Source organism: Rissa tridactyla, chromosome 7 (assembly GCF_028500815.1).
Source record: "Rissa tridactyla isolate bRisTri1 chromosome 7, bRisTri1.patW.cur.20221130, whole genome shotgun sequence".
Taxonomy (NCBI): Eukaryota; Metazoa; Chordata; class Aves; order Charadriiformes; family Laridae; genus Rissa; species Rissa tridactyla.
Window position 1 is genome coordinate 26,413,587 of NC_071472.1, and position 13,568 is coordinate 26,427,154.

At 45.3% G+C, this 13,568-nt stretch overlaps 1 protein-coding gene across 2 annotated transcripts in view; it reads right to left on the reverse strand.

Moving 5' to 3' along the window:
• CHN1 (chimerin 1) overlaps window positions 1–13,568 on the reverse strand; it is a 108,592-nt gene that overhangs the window by 10,221 nt on the left and 84,803 nt on the right. For both annotated transcript variants that reach the window (XM_054209106.1, XM_054209105.1), the window contains one exon: window positions 9,221–9,305. In XM_054209106.1, coding sequence (XP_054065081.1) covers window positions 9,221–9,305 — 85 coding nt within the window. The remainder of the gene's footprint in view (window positions 1–9,220; window positions 9,306–13,568) is intronic.

Here is a 13,568-nt window from a genome sequence, read left to right on the forward strand (position 1 = left end):
TGTAAGAAGCACCTATTCCAACATGCGTCAAACGGTCTAGAATGTCTTGCCAAAAATGATGCCTACGAGACCGGAATGGCAGCGTCCGGCTCCTGAGGACTCACTAGCAATTTTCTGAGTGCAAATTAGCTGCTTCACACAGACAGCAATACACCTCAGAGTAATGTTTCTGGGAATCCAAGGATAATTAAGATTAAAATATAGAAAAAAAGGAAAAACATGCTTCCAAGTATCTTATACTTGACTTGAAACAATTATTGCATTCACTGAGATCATCCTAATTATACTTACATAGAAGAAAGTTTCACTGCATTAAAATAGCTACCTTACAGAGATGTTTTCAGTGTGAAAGCCTTGCTTCTGAAAATAACTGTTATTGCTAATCCCATAGAATCAAACGGGCTTTGGATCTGACCTCATTAATACCAGAAAAATAATTACAAATGCAAAAGTCAATTTTCCTCCTCTCTCGTTTGTTCTCCCTTTGCATTTGACTAGACTTTATACACTCGTCCACTGCTTAAGGGCTTACAAACACTCCTGAGAAACATTTAAAACCTAGAAATATTTCAGATGCTTAAGGCTTAGAAAATGCACTATGTTCAATATTACCGGGCTGTGTGGTATCCTCCTAACCATCAAGGCTCTTTACCTCTTAAGTAAGCGTAGGAGAGCCCCTCACTTCACCAGTTCTGCATCAATATATACTTCTAGAAGATTTCAGTGAATTTGCAAGAGAAAAATTGGATTTTTTTCCACTAAAGAAGCTGAAACTCACCGGCACTGTGCTTCCTACCAGGTGGGCCCCTCTCCTGAGCTAACAGTACTTCGTGAAAGGCACGTGTCAGCCACTAGTCTCTGGTTCAGCTGATAACCAGAGTCACGCATGGATGAAGGATGACTGTCTGTCTTGGTAACTCCAACAAGGTCAAAGGCGCCCGGGCAGGAGGTCAGCCGCCTTCTCCACTGACCACTGGGAACGCGCCAGCCTTCTACTCTATACTCAGCTTGCTTGTTCGTACTGGAAGACAGGAATTATGCTGCAAATTGCATATTATTAAATAAAAATGCCCTCTGTTCTCGTTGCAGATGCTTCATGAAAGCTTCGAAACCCGTTATTATAGAATAAACTGGGAAGGAACAGGAAAGCCGAGTCCTGAATCTCTGCGTGCTGCCACGTGGTGAAGCTTTAGGACTGCTCGCCTTGTCCACACACAAGCTTCATGATTGGGCTGGGTTCATTAAGACCAAGAGGATTAATTTGATTTCAAATTTAGGGTCTATTTACTCTTGGTTATATCAAAATAAATCCAGAATAGCTAAGTTGGCGTTAGCAGCTTTACTCCGGATCTAAAGTAACCAGGAGCCTTATCCATTTCTTACTGAAGTTCATCAGAGCTTATCTGCTGGCCGGCTACACAAATTGAAGAGGAGCTAAAGAAAAATCCTCCTAAAGCATCGTATCTGCTGATAAATCCTGCAATAATGCAGGTCAGCTTTAGAAGATGCAGTCATGAAGCCTCGCAGGTCAATAGGAAAACTTCTGCGGACTACAGCTCATCAGCATTTCACCTTACACAGAGGTGATCTGTCAGGACTAGAACTGTAAGTCACGCATACAGGGACTTTTTACAGTGCTATCGAACCGTGGCCACTCTTCAAATATATCAAACGTGACCCCAAAAAAACGTACTTGTAAATTCAAGAGTTGATAGGAAATTTGGAAGTTTAAGGGAAAAAGAAAGAAAAAAAAAGATTAATTTTAGATGACAGGTTTAAAAATCTGTGATAAGCTGCCCTGACTTTAATAGGGTATTGATCTAGGAGTTCAGGTGGGCTGTGACATTACTTTTATGACAGGTCTTAAATTTAAAACTAGCTTGACAATACCTTCCTATGATACCTAGAAAAAGTTTTGGTAATGTTTTAGAAACAGCTAATACTGGTGTTAGTCCACTGGGCTGAAAGAACAAATAACGTGTTCATATTAATGCATGAGCAGAGCCAAAAGATATATGCTCCTTAATACCGCCCCATGAGCACACATTATAAATATTTGCAGAGACTAAAAAACACTTAGCTGTCACTTTCTGTTATACTGCTGATTTGATTTTAGTCAGTTTTAGGTTTCTTTTGCTTTATGATTTACCAGCTAACATGGCCTCTGATCATGCTCCATTGGAACGATACCGTATGCTACATACATCACTCTAATTATCTTTTTGAATTATCCCACGGAAAATTTATGCATTTTGTCACCCTGAGGAGCAGCTTTAAGAGCTAAAAGGTAGATTTACATTGTCTGCAAAAAGTTCTGGAAGACTCTCGGGAGGTTTATGGTAAGGGTGGGAGGGAAGCGCGGAGCTGCGTTGCCTCGGGCAGGTCCATGCGGTACCCACCTGCCGGGGTAACACCCCCGCCTTCAGAAAGCCGACATACGGAGATGCTGGGCTCTACTCAAGCACAAAGTATTGGCATCATTACTTTAGCAAGGGTGAAAAGGTTATAAAGGAATTTGCTCTCATAAATCAACCATGAGCTAGTAGCTTTCCTTTAATAATTTAACACTCTTTTCTGTGGCAGAGGAAGCAATGTTTTCTGTTCCCTTGAGTGCAGCGTGTGTGAACAAGCATGTGAACGTAGCGATCCCACTGGCCCCGCTTTGTGCTTCCAAGCACAAGGCAGGGGGATGCTACGAAGGTCTGCCCTCTTTCTCCTCCTCGGCAGAGCTGGTCTAGCCCAGGTGGCAACCCCGGAGCTGCTACACTGCCTTACGCACGTGCCATTTGCTGATGTGCAATGCACATCTGGGACCATCGTTGGTCCCACCAGCATCTTAAGCCACTTTATTAAGCAGCGCCATGGCAAAAATTGCTTCCAAACATATGTGTATGCTCCCCCAAACCTGCTATCATCCATACTACTATATCATGCACTATAGGGGACATTATTCTTTAGGAAGGAATTTCTAGAGGGCAGGTAGTTACTTGGCTACAAAATTACCAAATACTACAGAAAAATCAGGGCTTCTGAAATAAAAAGAAAAAAAGCCCATCCAACAAGCAAATCCCCCCTTATCCCAAATCAAAAGAATACATGTATCTGTGCCTCCAAAAGCTGGCTGGAAAACGCAGGTGAAATGTTCTTCCAGCAGAACACGTTTGGTGGCGATGGTTTGATTTTACGGGAGTTTTGAAAGATCACAGACAGTTTGTTCAAAAACCTTCCCGGCTTCCTGCCATGACACCTGCCTACCTCCTCGACAGCTCTCCTGATGGGCCACTGGCTTGCTCAAGGCTTCCAGGTCTGCGTGGGCTTGGAGATAAAGCCGCTTTTAGGACTAACAGTTTCAAGAATATATAGTTCCAGAATAGCTTCCCCATGGGAACGGCTCTGAAGCAAGGCTCCGCTGCCTGATTAGCATTTCAAAATTCTGGAGCTCATTCCTCGCAGGAACACCACCGGATCCTGAGCTGGTGGAACAGCCTGTCAGGCAGCGTGTGTCTCCTCCAAGAGCATCACCACCTGCCTCAGGTGGGCAGGGACTGCTCTCCAAACGGTACCCTTGACACAGCCCTGACCTCTGTGGCTTTGCTTTGCTCTTGTCCCCCTTTCGGGCTGACTGTCTGTGCAGAATCTGGGCGCACACCTCAGAAGAAGTTCGGATGTGTTTTTAAGGTACAGGCGTGGGCAGAACGGGACCTTATCATGACCGAGGCACGCAAAATACCTCGAGAGCGGACAAGACGATGAGCACGCTTTGCCTTCCCCTTTGCTGAGTTACTGTCACAAGAGCATCAGCCGTTCTTCCAGGCACTAAAAGCACGAGCACTGTGGCCGCACAACTAATCCCCGAGGATGGGCAGGCTCCTTTGTGGTCTCCTTCATCCTTACACACCAGTGGAGCAACACAGGGCCGTCCAACGCAAGGGATTTAATAGTGAGGCAAAACAAAACAGCAAAGGAAATGGGGCAGTTGTACGTTTTTCAATTGCTGGGGAAGAAAACGGATGAAACAGGGAAATTAAACACTTAAGCAGCAATTCACAAAACAATCCTGCTCTGAGACTGCACTTGAACTTTTCTGAAAATGAACTCCTGGGGCTTACTGCGGTCAGGGCTGGCAGCAATATTGCCTGGGCTCAGCCAGGGGCAGCCGATTGCCCCCACGCTGATAGTTCGGCTGCAAGATTATTTCTCTCAGTTCTTCAGGGAGAAGGTACCTACTCCAAGGGAAACAAAAGACAGGCAACTGCCACACGGGTGGCAGGCTGAGATATCTCAGATCTACCACTGCAGCAGAAACGGTGCTTCACATACAGTCTCAGAGGGCGGTGCTGCCTGGGGTTACAAGAAGCAGCCCAAAACCATATCAAAAGCATCTACTGAAATACAGTCTTTATTACAGAAATCATCTTTCCTTTAAGATAAGCCAATTAATGCTCTTAAATCAGCCGGCTCCAAAAAAATCTGATTAAATCACTTACTCATGAAGAACAACAAGCAAAAGGGTACAGAGGAAGGAGCAGATGATCCAGCAACTCAAACAGTTCTGACGGGCTGGGGAGGGGGACAGGACACACGCAGCAGCTTGACAGGTCTACAAGTCTGCTTGGGTAGTACACTAACAGCGACATTAATGCCATGCTCGAGTCTCTGAGAACACACACACTATTCTCCGTTAATGCTACCGGGTGTTATGTGCTTGCATCATTCATAAAATGAACTCCCTGCCGCTTATCTGCAAATTTTCTTTGGATATCGTTATAATTTCTCTCCCGAACGCATTCTGGGCAATGGGATGAGCCCTGCGAGCATAGGGGAGCCTTACATAGGAGAAATGTAATTAAGAATACTTTTTGTTTTAAGTTCATGCATTGGATTTTGAGCAGGGGTAAACTCTTATGTCTTCATTAGCTTCTGCTGAGCTTCAGTGTTTACACAAGCTGGTGGCATTATAATTTCAAACACTTCTTCAGTCATTTCTACTTATGGCAAAAGCCTGCAGGAAAGCATGCTGGAGACGGAGCATGCCGTCAGAAAAGGCAGATTCCTTGCATACAGATGAGTCTTCATCTCACAAAAATTTTAAGGGCCTGTGGCTAGGATGCAAAAATTGGAAGCATGACCCTCCGGGGCAGTAGGGCAGATGCCTGATAAAGGGATTCATCTAAGGAACCAAACTGGACTTTAAAGAAGTTGATGAAATAAAGATCAAATTTGAGAGAATAACATTTAATGAAAAAGAAATTATTCCTGTTCTGATGGACATACCTCCAGCAGAAGTCAAACTAAGTCCACCAGTTCTTTTCCTTCAGGATCCAAACCCTGGACATCACCCTAAGTCTTAATTTTGGAAGATAATAAAGCCTTCCCATGTTCAGTGGCTTGCATAAATCCCCAAACCTTTGTAGTCAAGATGACAGCCAACATCTTACTTCAGCCAGTAGCCAGCCTCTGGGTGGCAAACACGGTGCCTACATTCACCTCTCGTCTTTGCTGAAGGAAAAGACGTACTCCTCCTCCTTCGTCTGCCATAAAACCCCACCAAGGGTAAGCTAAGGACAACCCATCTTCCAGGGGTTAATCATACAGGACTGTACCTGACAAGATACTGAACGCCCTCGAGGCTGTATTTTGGCAGAGAGGGACACATTTAGTCACGCCAGGCTGCAACAAAGCATGAGTCAAGGCAGGTCAAGTTGCTAAGGCATCCTTGCTGGTTGCTATGGCATGTGCACTGCTATGAATGTTTGCTTCTGGTTTATTATTTTTCAAAGGATTGGCTTAGTTTGTGTAACATAAACTAATCTATCAGCCATTAGAAATAAGCTGCACTTTTCCCTCTGGCTCCTCCTCCTCTTTTCTGCAATGGGTGACATTTATCTTTGTCGTTCAGTCTTGGACTGTCCCACACTTCCCTTCTCGCATGTTTTTGTGCTTCTGCAGAGTAGAGGATTTAAAATAGTTGAGAGTAGCCCATGCAGCAATCCATTTGTATTCATTAAACTTATCACTTCTGTACAGCAAATAGAGCCCTCTTGAGATGTGCAACTGTTTGCTATAAAAAGCAAATGCTTTAAAAAGTATAAAATTACATATGATCAGTGCAGTTTTGCTCATAGGTATTTTCAATAAAATGATTATACAGGCCACCAAACAGACTTTGTGGCTTTCCCTGGAGTGGCATTGAACCCCATTTGAATGCAAGTGGGATGCCTCCTGCTAAAAGCTGTCATTTTTTTTTAGGTACGAACCCACTCTGAAAAGCAATGGCCTCATGTGGCTCCTTGTTTACTGTGCCTCATTGTTTCCATATTAAAATGGCTCAGTTCAGAAGCAAAATGATTAATTTTTTTAAAAAAACAGAACAAAAAACCAAAACCCCCAACATCTTAAGACCCCTGTAAACTCAGCCAAACTCATGGCACTGAAGCCTGAGCTCTTCCACACTAGAGTGTTAACGCTCATGACACAGGTCCTCACTATGTATCTGTGCACCTCCGGCTTTCCTCCCATACAGCCAGAGCTGCAGAGCTTCTCGCTCTGATGGCTTGGACAGCCTCAGCTGACAGGACCAGGTAGACACTGCGGAAGGTGAGGCACAGACAAGACAGACTGGAGAGCTGCTGAGCCTGTCCTGCCATCTCCACCTCCATAGGGCTCTGCCTGGAGTCCCTCTCCTCTAGCCAGCCACTGATTCCTATGAAATTTATGAGAATAAAATCATAGAATCATAGAATGGTTTGGGTTGGAAGGCACCTTAAAGTTCATTGAGTTCCAGCTCCATGGGCAGGGACACTTTTCACCAGACCAAGCTGCTCAAAGCCCCATCCAGCCTGGCCTTGAACACCTCCAGGGATGGAGCATCCACAACCTCCCTGGGCAACCTGTTCCAGTGCGTCACCACCCTCAGAGTAAAGAATTTCTTCCTGATATCCAATCTAAATCTCCCCTCCATCAGTTTGAAACCATTACCCCTCGTCCTATCATCTGGGGAGCCCCTAGTTCTCTGTCAGCCGTGGCTGAGGTTGGCTCATAGCTAAAAGCTAGCCTTGCGGTGAGGGGAGGACAAGCGAGGTGGGTCGGCTGCAACCCATGCCCTTGGAGAAAGCCCAACTCTCCTGCTCCTCAACCCCAGCAACCAGGCTTGCCAGGCTGAGGAATCATAGAATGTGTTGGGTTGAAAGGGACCTTTAAAGGTCACCTAAGCCCAACCGCTGGAGCACCACTTGGCAGCCTCGCCACCACACGGCTCCTCGCCTGCTCCTCCGTGTGCCCTGGCTGATGATGCTGCACATCAGCGGCTCGCCTGGTGGTGCCCAAAGACCTCGAGCACGGCCAGAAAATCCTCAGCCTCCCCCTACCCCTTGCTGATGCTTCGGCAAGCATGGTCGTACAATGTGGGATTTTAAAATATAAATAAGATCATCGAAATTACTGGAAGCTACCAACACCGATATGAAACCTTACACAAGATAGAAAGCCCTAATTATAGTTTCTGAACCTATGAAGTCATCTAATACACATATGTTCCTCTACACTGCAAGGAGGAAAAAAAGGAGATACGCAATACTTACTACCATCCTCATAAGGAGGACAGAAAACCAGACTTTGGAAGCTTTTGGAAACTCACCATTTAGAAAAATCTGCATAAAACCAGAAAATCAGCTCTACTTCAGTTAAAAAAAAAAAAGAAAAAAGAGGCAGTATAAAATCATAAGCACTTCGGGTTTAATTCTAAAAGCAATATTATTTGTTCATTCCATAGTGCCATGCAGCATTGTGAGCCCTCACACTGTTAATTTTTATTGATTTCCTGGATCAAAGCTACTGAACATAAATCTGAAAAATACCTGATATTTCTCCTAAATGCCCAAACTGAGGAATCTGCTTCAGGCGAGGAAGGAAGATGGCACACTTACTGGCTCACGTGTCATCAAAAAATGACTAATCAGAAAACAAGTCAAGAACAAAATCAGGCCTCATCTTTCTTCCTCCTTTTTAGCACTGTACACCCTGTGCAAAATCATCAGCAGTAAAAATCCAACAATCTTCATTCATAAGTGAAGGATGCGGCTGCAACCCTAAATACTTAGTAGGGGGAAAATACCGAGAAAGGAAATGCCAGTTTTACATAATCATTACTTAAAACAGGGCTGCATTCTCAAACACATCCTGGACAGTGCAAAGTCTATTGATAACGACAGAATATTGCATTCAAGTAATTACAGGGGAAAGATTTTAAAATATGTTAATCACATTTGGCTATGAATTACTTTAAGTTTTACATTATTTTGCAGCTCTGCGATAAAAAGCCCTCTTACTTGCTTAAGACAAGATTTCAGAAAGCTTTAGACAGAGCAGATTTTCTTAAATTAGCTTGAAAATTCAGTTTCCAGGGCAACATATGCCGGTCTTCATACATCATTTCTTTGCACCATTTTTATAAAAGTGGTTGCTTGCCAGAATGCCATCAAATACTTTTTAAATTCAGTAAACTATTTTGATCACTTTGATCCCTTTTTTTTTTTGCCTTTGAAAAAAAGCTGACTGTCCTTTCTTTTCAGAAGAATCATACCAATAAAACTGTCAAACTGCTTTACTTCAGAGAGGCTTCATCCCAGAAATGCCTGCAGTGACACACATGCGTGTAATACATTTCGACCGGCACCTGGATGTTGATGTAACATTTTGGTACGCGTCCCTTATTCATCACCCCCTTTCCTTATTTTCTTTTAAGTTTGCAAGTAGGAGACATGACTTAGGGCCTAGGGCGGACCGGGAATCTGCTGGCTTCCACAGAAAATGAACCTCAACGCCCGTTTCACAGCAGCCACGTGGAATTTGCTGCTTGCCCACCTCGCACATTGAGACCCTCAGTGAGTTTCTCACACCTACCAATACATACAAGGGTTATAAAAGAAATAAAGCTAACGACACATCCACCTGTTGTCTCCTCCATTCCGCAGGTGGTGGTGGTGGGGAAATAAATCCCTTGATGATGATTATCATTTCCCCTCTGTGTGTGCCCAAGAGGTGCTCGGCATCACTGCGGTACCTGAAACCATCAGCAGCAAAGCAGACGCAGTCCCTTCTTAGATTTTAACAGGGGTCAGATCAGACCTTTGCCAGGCAGCGTTAACAGTGGAGGAGGCAGCACCTTAAATAGCTACAACATTAGGACCACCTTAGGAAAAGAAGACCGAACGACTGTTACCTGCACATTTGACTCCCTGAGCGATGAGGCCCCACATGAAGTTGGCGCAGTACTCACACCAGTGCGGGCCCCGGAACGTGTGCACCTGCAAGACAACAGCAGAAAGAAAAATTACAGAAAATGACCCAACTGTTTCACTGCCATCAATATCAATGTGTCTAAACGAGGCAGAATTCCCCTTCTTTGAAGGCACCACGTGCAGTCACTGGAAGGTTCCCTTCATCGCTGCAGGAAAGAAAGGCTAAGAAAGATTTAATGATAGGATGAGGGGTAACGGTTTCAAACTGAAAAAGGGTAGATTTAGATTAGATATTAGGAAGACATTCTTTAATGTGAGGATGGTGAGGCACTGGAACAGGTTGCCCAGGGAGGTTGTGGCTGCCCCATCCCTGGAAGTGTTCAAGGCCAGGCTGGATGGGGCTTTGGGCAGCCTGGTCTAGTGGGAGGTGTCCCTGCCCAGGGCAGGGGGTTGGAACTAGATGGTCTTTAAGGTCCCTTCCAATCTAAACCATTCTGTGATTTAACTGCCAAGACCCTTGTGGACTGATGGGAAATGGGAGCTCTCCATCCCGAGTGTCCGGAGCAGCAGAAACAGCTCTGGAGGGGGGCTGCTCCCAGACCGTGTGGGGCAGAGGAGCAGTGGCAGGTCGCAGCCCTTCTCCTGCCCCTTGGCATCCCTCTGTCTGAGGAGGATTTTAGCCACGAGGTGAGGCTTTTGCAGCGACCGTGCGAGAGTCCACCTCTCAATTCAAAACGTCTTCTGCTTTGCCCTCCCCTCTCCATAAGGTACCGTGTGAAACATGGAGGGGGCTACAGGATTTCGCCCCAGGCAGAGGGAGTCCTGCCAGGCAAAAATACCAGTGCTACACTGAAATACTGCAAACGCACTTAGGGGCTTTCCAGTCTAGAATAACTCTAAAAGGAAATTATTCTTTTCAGACTAATGCTACATATTGAAAATCCAAACGAACCTAGTAAACGGAAACAAGAATCCACCGAACCAGGAAAAAATTCAAAGCTAAGGAAGGAAAAAAACCCAGCCCAATGCTGCTTTCAATCCCGGCTCACATGCTTGTTACAAATCCTGCAGCCACCATTAGCTGCTTCTGATGTTATTCTGATAAAGTTCCTGCGGTAGGAAACCACAGGATTCTTTGCAGAGAAAATCATTACTTCCTCAGCCAGCGCAAAAGCCTTCCAGCCTCTACTTAGAATAGACAGGCTGACAAAAAAAATCAGTAACCACCGATCATAAAGAAATGAAATTTGCAGTGAAACGTAGTAAAAATGCTTTAGGCTTAAGTCACTCGGTTCTCCGGAGCTACGGAGCGGGTATGAGAGCAGGCAGCAGCTTCCCGCACGTGCCCTGCCTGCTCGGATGAGTGTGGAGCAGAAGAGAGGAGGAGCTGGTTGAAACACACGTGCCCGACATCTGCACAGGGCTCTGGATATAAACAGCAAAACGCCAAGTGGTCCTGACGGAGGTGGCGAGCATCCCCCGCGCCACTGATTTAACCAGCGGCTGGCTCCCAGGTGACAGTGACCGCAATGGCGTGACAACGCAGAGCAGCACCCAGCAGTTGAGACCACGTCGCAGTTTTGGCTCGGGGGAGGTCTGTGGCCTCCTGGGTGTTTGCTGCCCACGAGGCAGCGGTGAGGTAGATGGCTGTGTTAGTTTGCAAAGTTACTTTTGAGTTCACAGAGTAACTCAGGTGCGTGCCTGTGCCAGGCTAGGCTTATAACCACCATCCCTACACTGCCGAGCATCTCTGAAGGAAGTGTGATCACAGAATCACAGAGTGGCAGGGGCTGGAAGGGACCTCTGGAGATCATCTGGTCCAACCCCCTGCCAGAGCAGTGTCACCCAGAGCAGGTGGCACAGGAACGCGTCCAGGCAGGTTTGAATGTCTCCAGAGACGGAGACTCCACCACCTAATGGTGCGAAGCTGCCCCCCGCACCCTCTCTCACGCACCTTTGGAAGGTGTGATGTGCTCCACGAGCCCCCTTCTCCCTGCAGCTCCACCTGACTTCTACAAAGCGAGCGATGGCAAGGCTCTCGGCAGCTGTCACCTCCATTTTCTACCCCCCCTGCTCTCACCACAAAGAGATTTTTCACACCTTCCCCTCCGTTATCCACCTGCACTACCCACATCCTCTTGGCTTTCTTCCTCAGCCCTTGTGTTTTTTTCCAGGGCTTTGGCAGCGTTCCCTTCCCAGAACAAGCACATTCTAAAATCCTCAAGCAAAACGCTGTGCTTTAATGCCTGCAGGACTAACAGAACTTTTTTTGGGGGGGGGGGAAGCTTCCTTTCAGTCACCTTCTTTTTTTTTTTTTTTTTTGTAAAATGAACATTCACCCCAAACCCTTTATTAAAAAATATTTGTCAAAATTTCTGTTGAGGAAAATTGAAGAAAGAAACCAAACCAAACCAAAAAACAGTGCAAAAGGTTGAGCAAAAAAAGAATCTTTTTTCAGAGTCCTTTTGAGTTTTATAAGAGATTTTTTAAATTTTTTTTTTGTTTTTTAGTATTTCTGATTGTAAAGGAAGGAAGATTTTGTTTTGTTCCTTGAAATGCTGACATTTTAACTTCTTTCTTTAAGCAGAACAAGAACAAATTCCACCACATTAATATTTCTCGCTAAATAAAAAGAGTGACACTATCCTGTGCCTCTCTGCTTGCTGATTTCAGTTAATCAAATTCACTGAACGTGCCACCTGCTGAAGCATTTCTAATGCTTTCCCTGGGCGCTGGGGTCCCATCCTGGCCTCTCCAGGGCCGTCTCCAGTGCTGATACTCACCAAACCTCAGGTGCTCAGCCCCTAACTGGCTGCTGTTTCAGCGGTGAACATCCCTCCTTCTTGGCCTCCTGCTCCCCACCATGGTCTGCGCATTTCCACTTCCTCTGAACTCTCCCTGGGAACTCTTCTACAGGGTCTACCACATCCCAAATCTGCCGCTCCAACGTTTTGCCTCCCTTCATTTTTATTTTTTTTATTTTATTATTACCAATATTTTATGAGTTCAGTTCTAGTTATGTTTCTAGTAACAATTATTGACCTAGACACACAAAAAAATCACCTTTCTACTACAGCCAGTTCCCCTGGCATCCTCCTGGCTCTCAGCTCACCCCTCGGAGAAGTTTACACGACTCATCAACTTAAAAACGACAAGGACAAAGCAGACTTTCCTCTTCCCCACCAACATTGTGTGTACTGGTCACCCTTCACAAGATCAAGATTGACCTTCCCCTGCAGGATCATTGTCTCAGCATCATTAGGACTGTTCTCTCCTCCCATCCAAATACTGAAATGCCTTTCCATATCATCGGGTAAGAAATTAAGTTCTGTCAGAAGATCTATCCAGAGCCTGCTCAGCTTTACGCCGCCCCATCAAAATTACTTTCTTATACGTTATTCTGACTGCAAACGCAAAACAAATTAAAAGCTGAGAGTAGGTTTTTCTATGTTCCGTGCTCTACCTTGCTTCATCCTTTCTCTGACACGTAATAGGGAGCTTCTCTGGCAACATCAATTAGGAGGCCCAAAGGCCATACTGTCCTTCCGTCCCTGGTGTGCACGACCCCACGGGATCGGCTCTGGAGCTTCTTTTGGGGTTTCTAAGCAGTGCTGTCCTCTCCCAGAGCTCAGTGGTACCGGGGTGTTAATCTTCCCACTGCCACGGAGTGGAACTGGACATCTAAAACCCTGTGCTGGTCTGAGTATGCACCACCTCTGGAAATGAAATCAGACACAGTAAGCGGTGCCAGAAAATAGCGAAAAATTGGTCTTCTGAGGTCAGAAGAGCCTCTGGTCCCGTTTCATGCCGCAGAGCAGGACCTGGCAGCACACTAAAAAGAAACACGTTTGCATCCCTTCGCTAGTTCAAGAGCCAGCACCTGCAAACAATACTGCACTTATTACATGACACTCTTTAATACAGCACTCTGATTTTTATATTTAATTCCCCATTCTAAAAACCTGCCAAGCAACTTGCTTGTTTTCAGAACTAAAACATGCTTTCCAGAAAAAATTTCTGAAAACACACCCAGCAGAATCCCAGAGATCCTGACTTAAATTACAAGGGGTTTCTTTCCCCTTATAAAAAGAGCATCTGCCATATGCAGATTTTACTGTCTTATAAAATGTGAGAGAGCAGGATTGCCAACTGTGGCTTTATATCTCCCAACCCTTCATTCTCACTCCCACCCCAAAAATCTTTTTCTCTCTCTTTCTGTAAGGCTTCAACTGTGAGCGATGTTTTTAAGAATGTGGAAAATGGGTGAGCGGGGAAGAGGAAGATAAACCAGTTCTAATCTTTATTTGTAAAACTCCAGGGGAAATACTC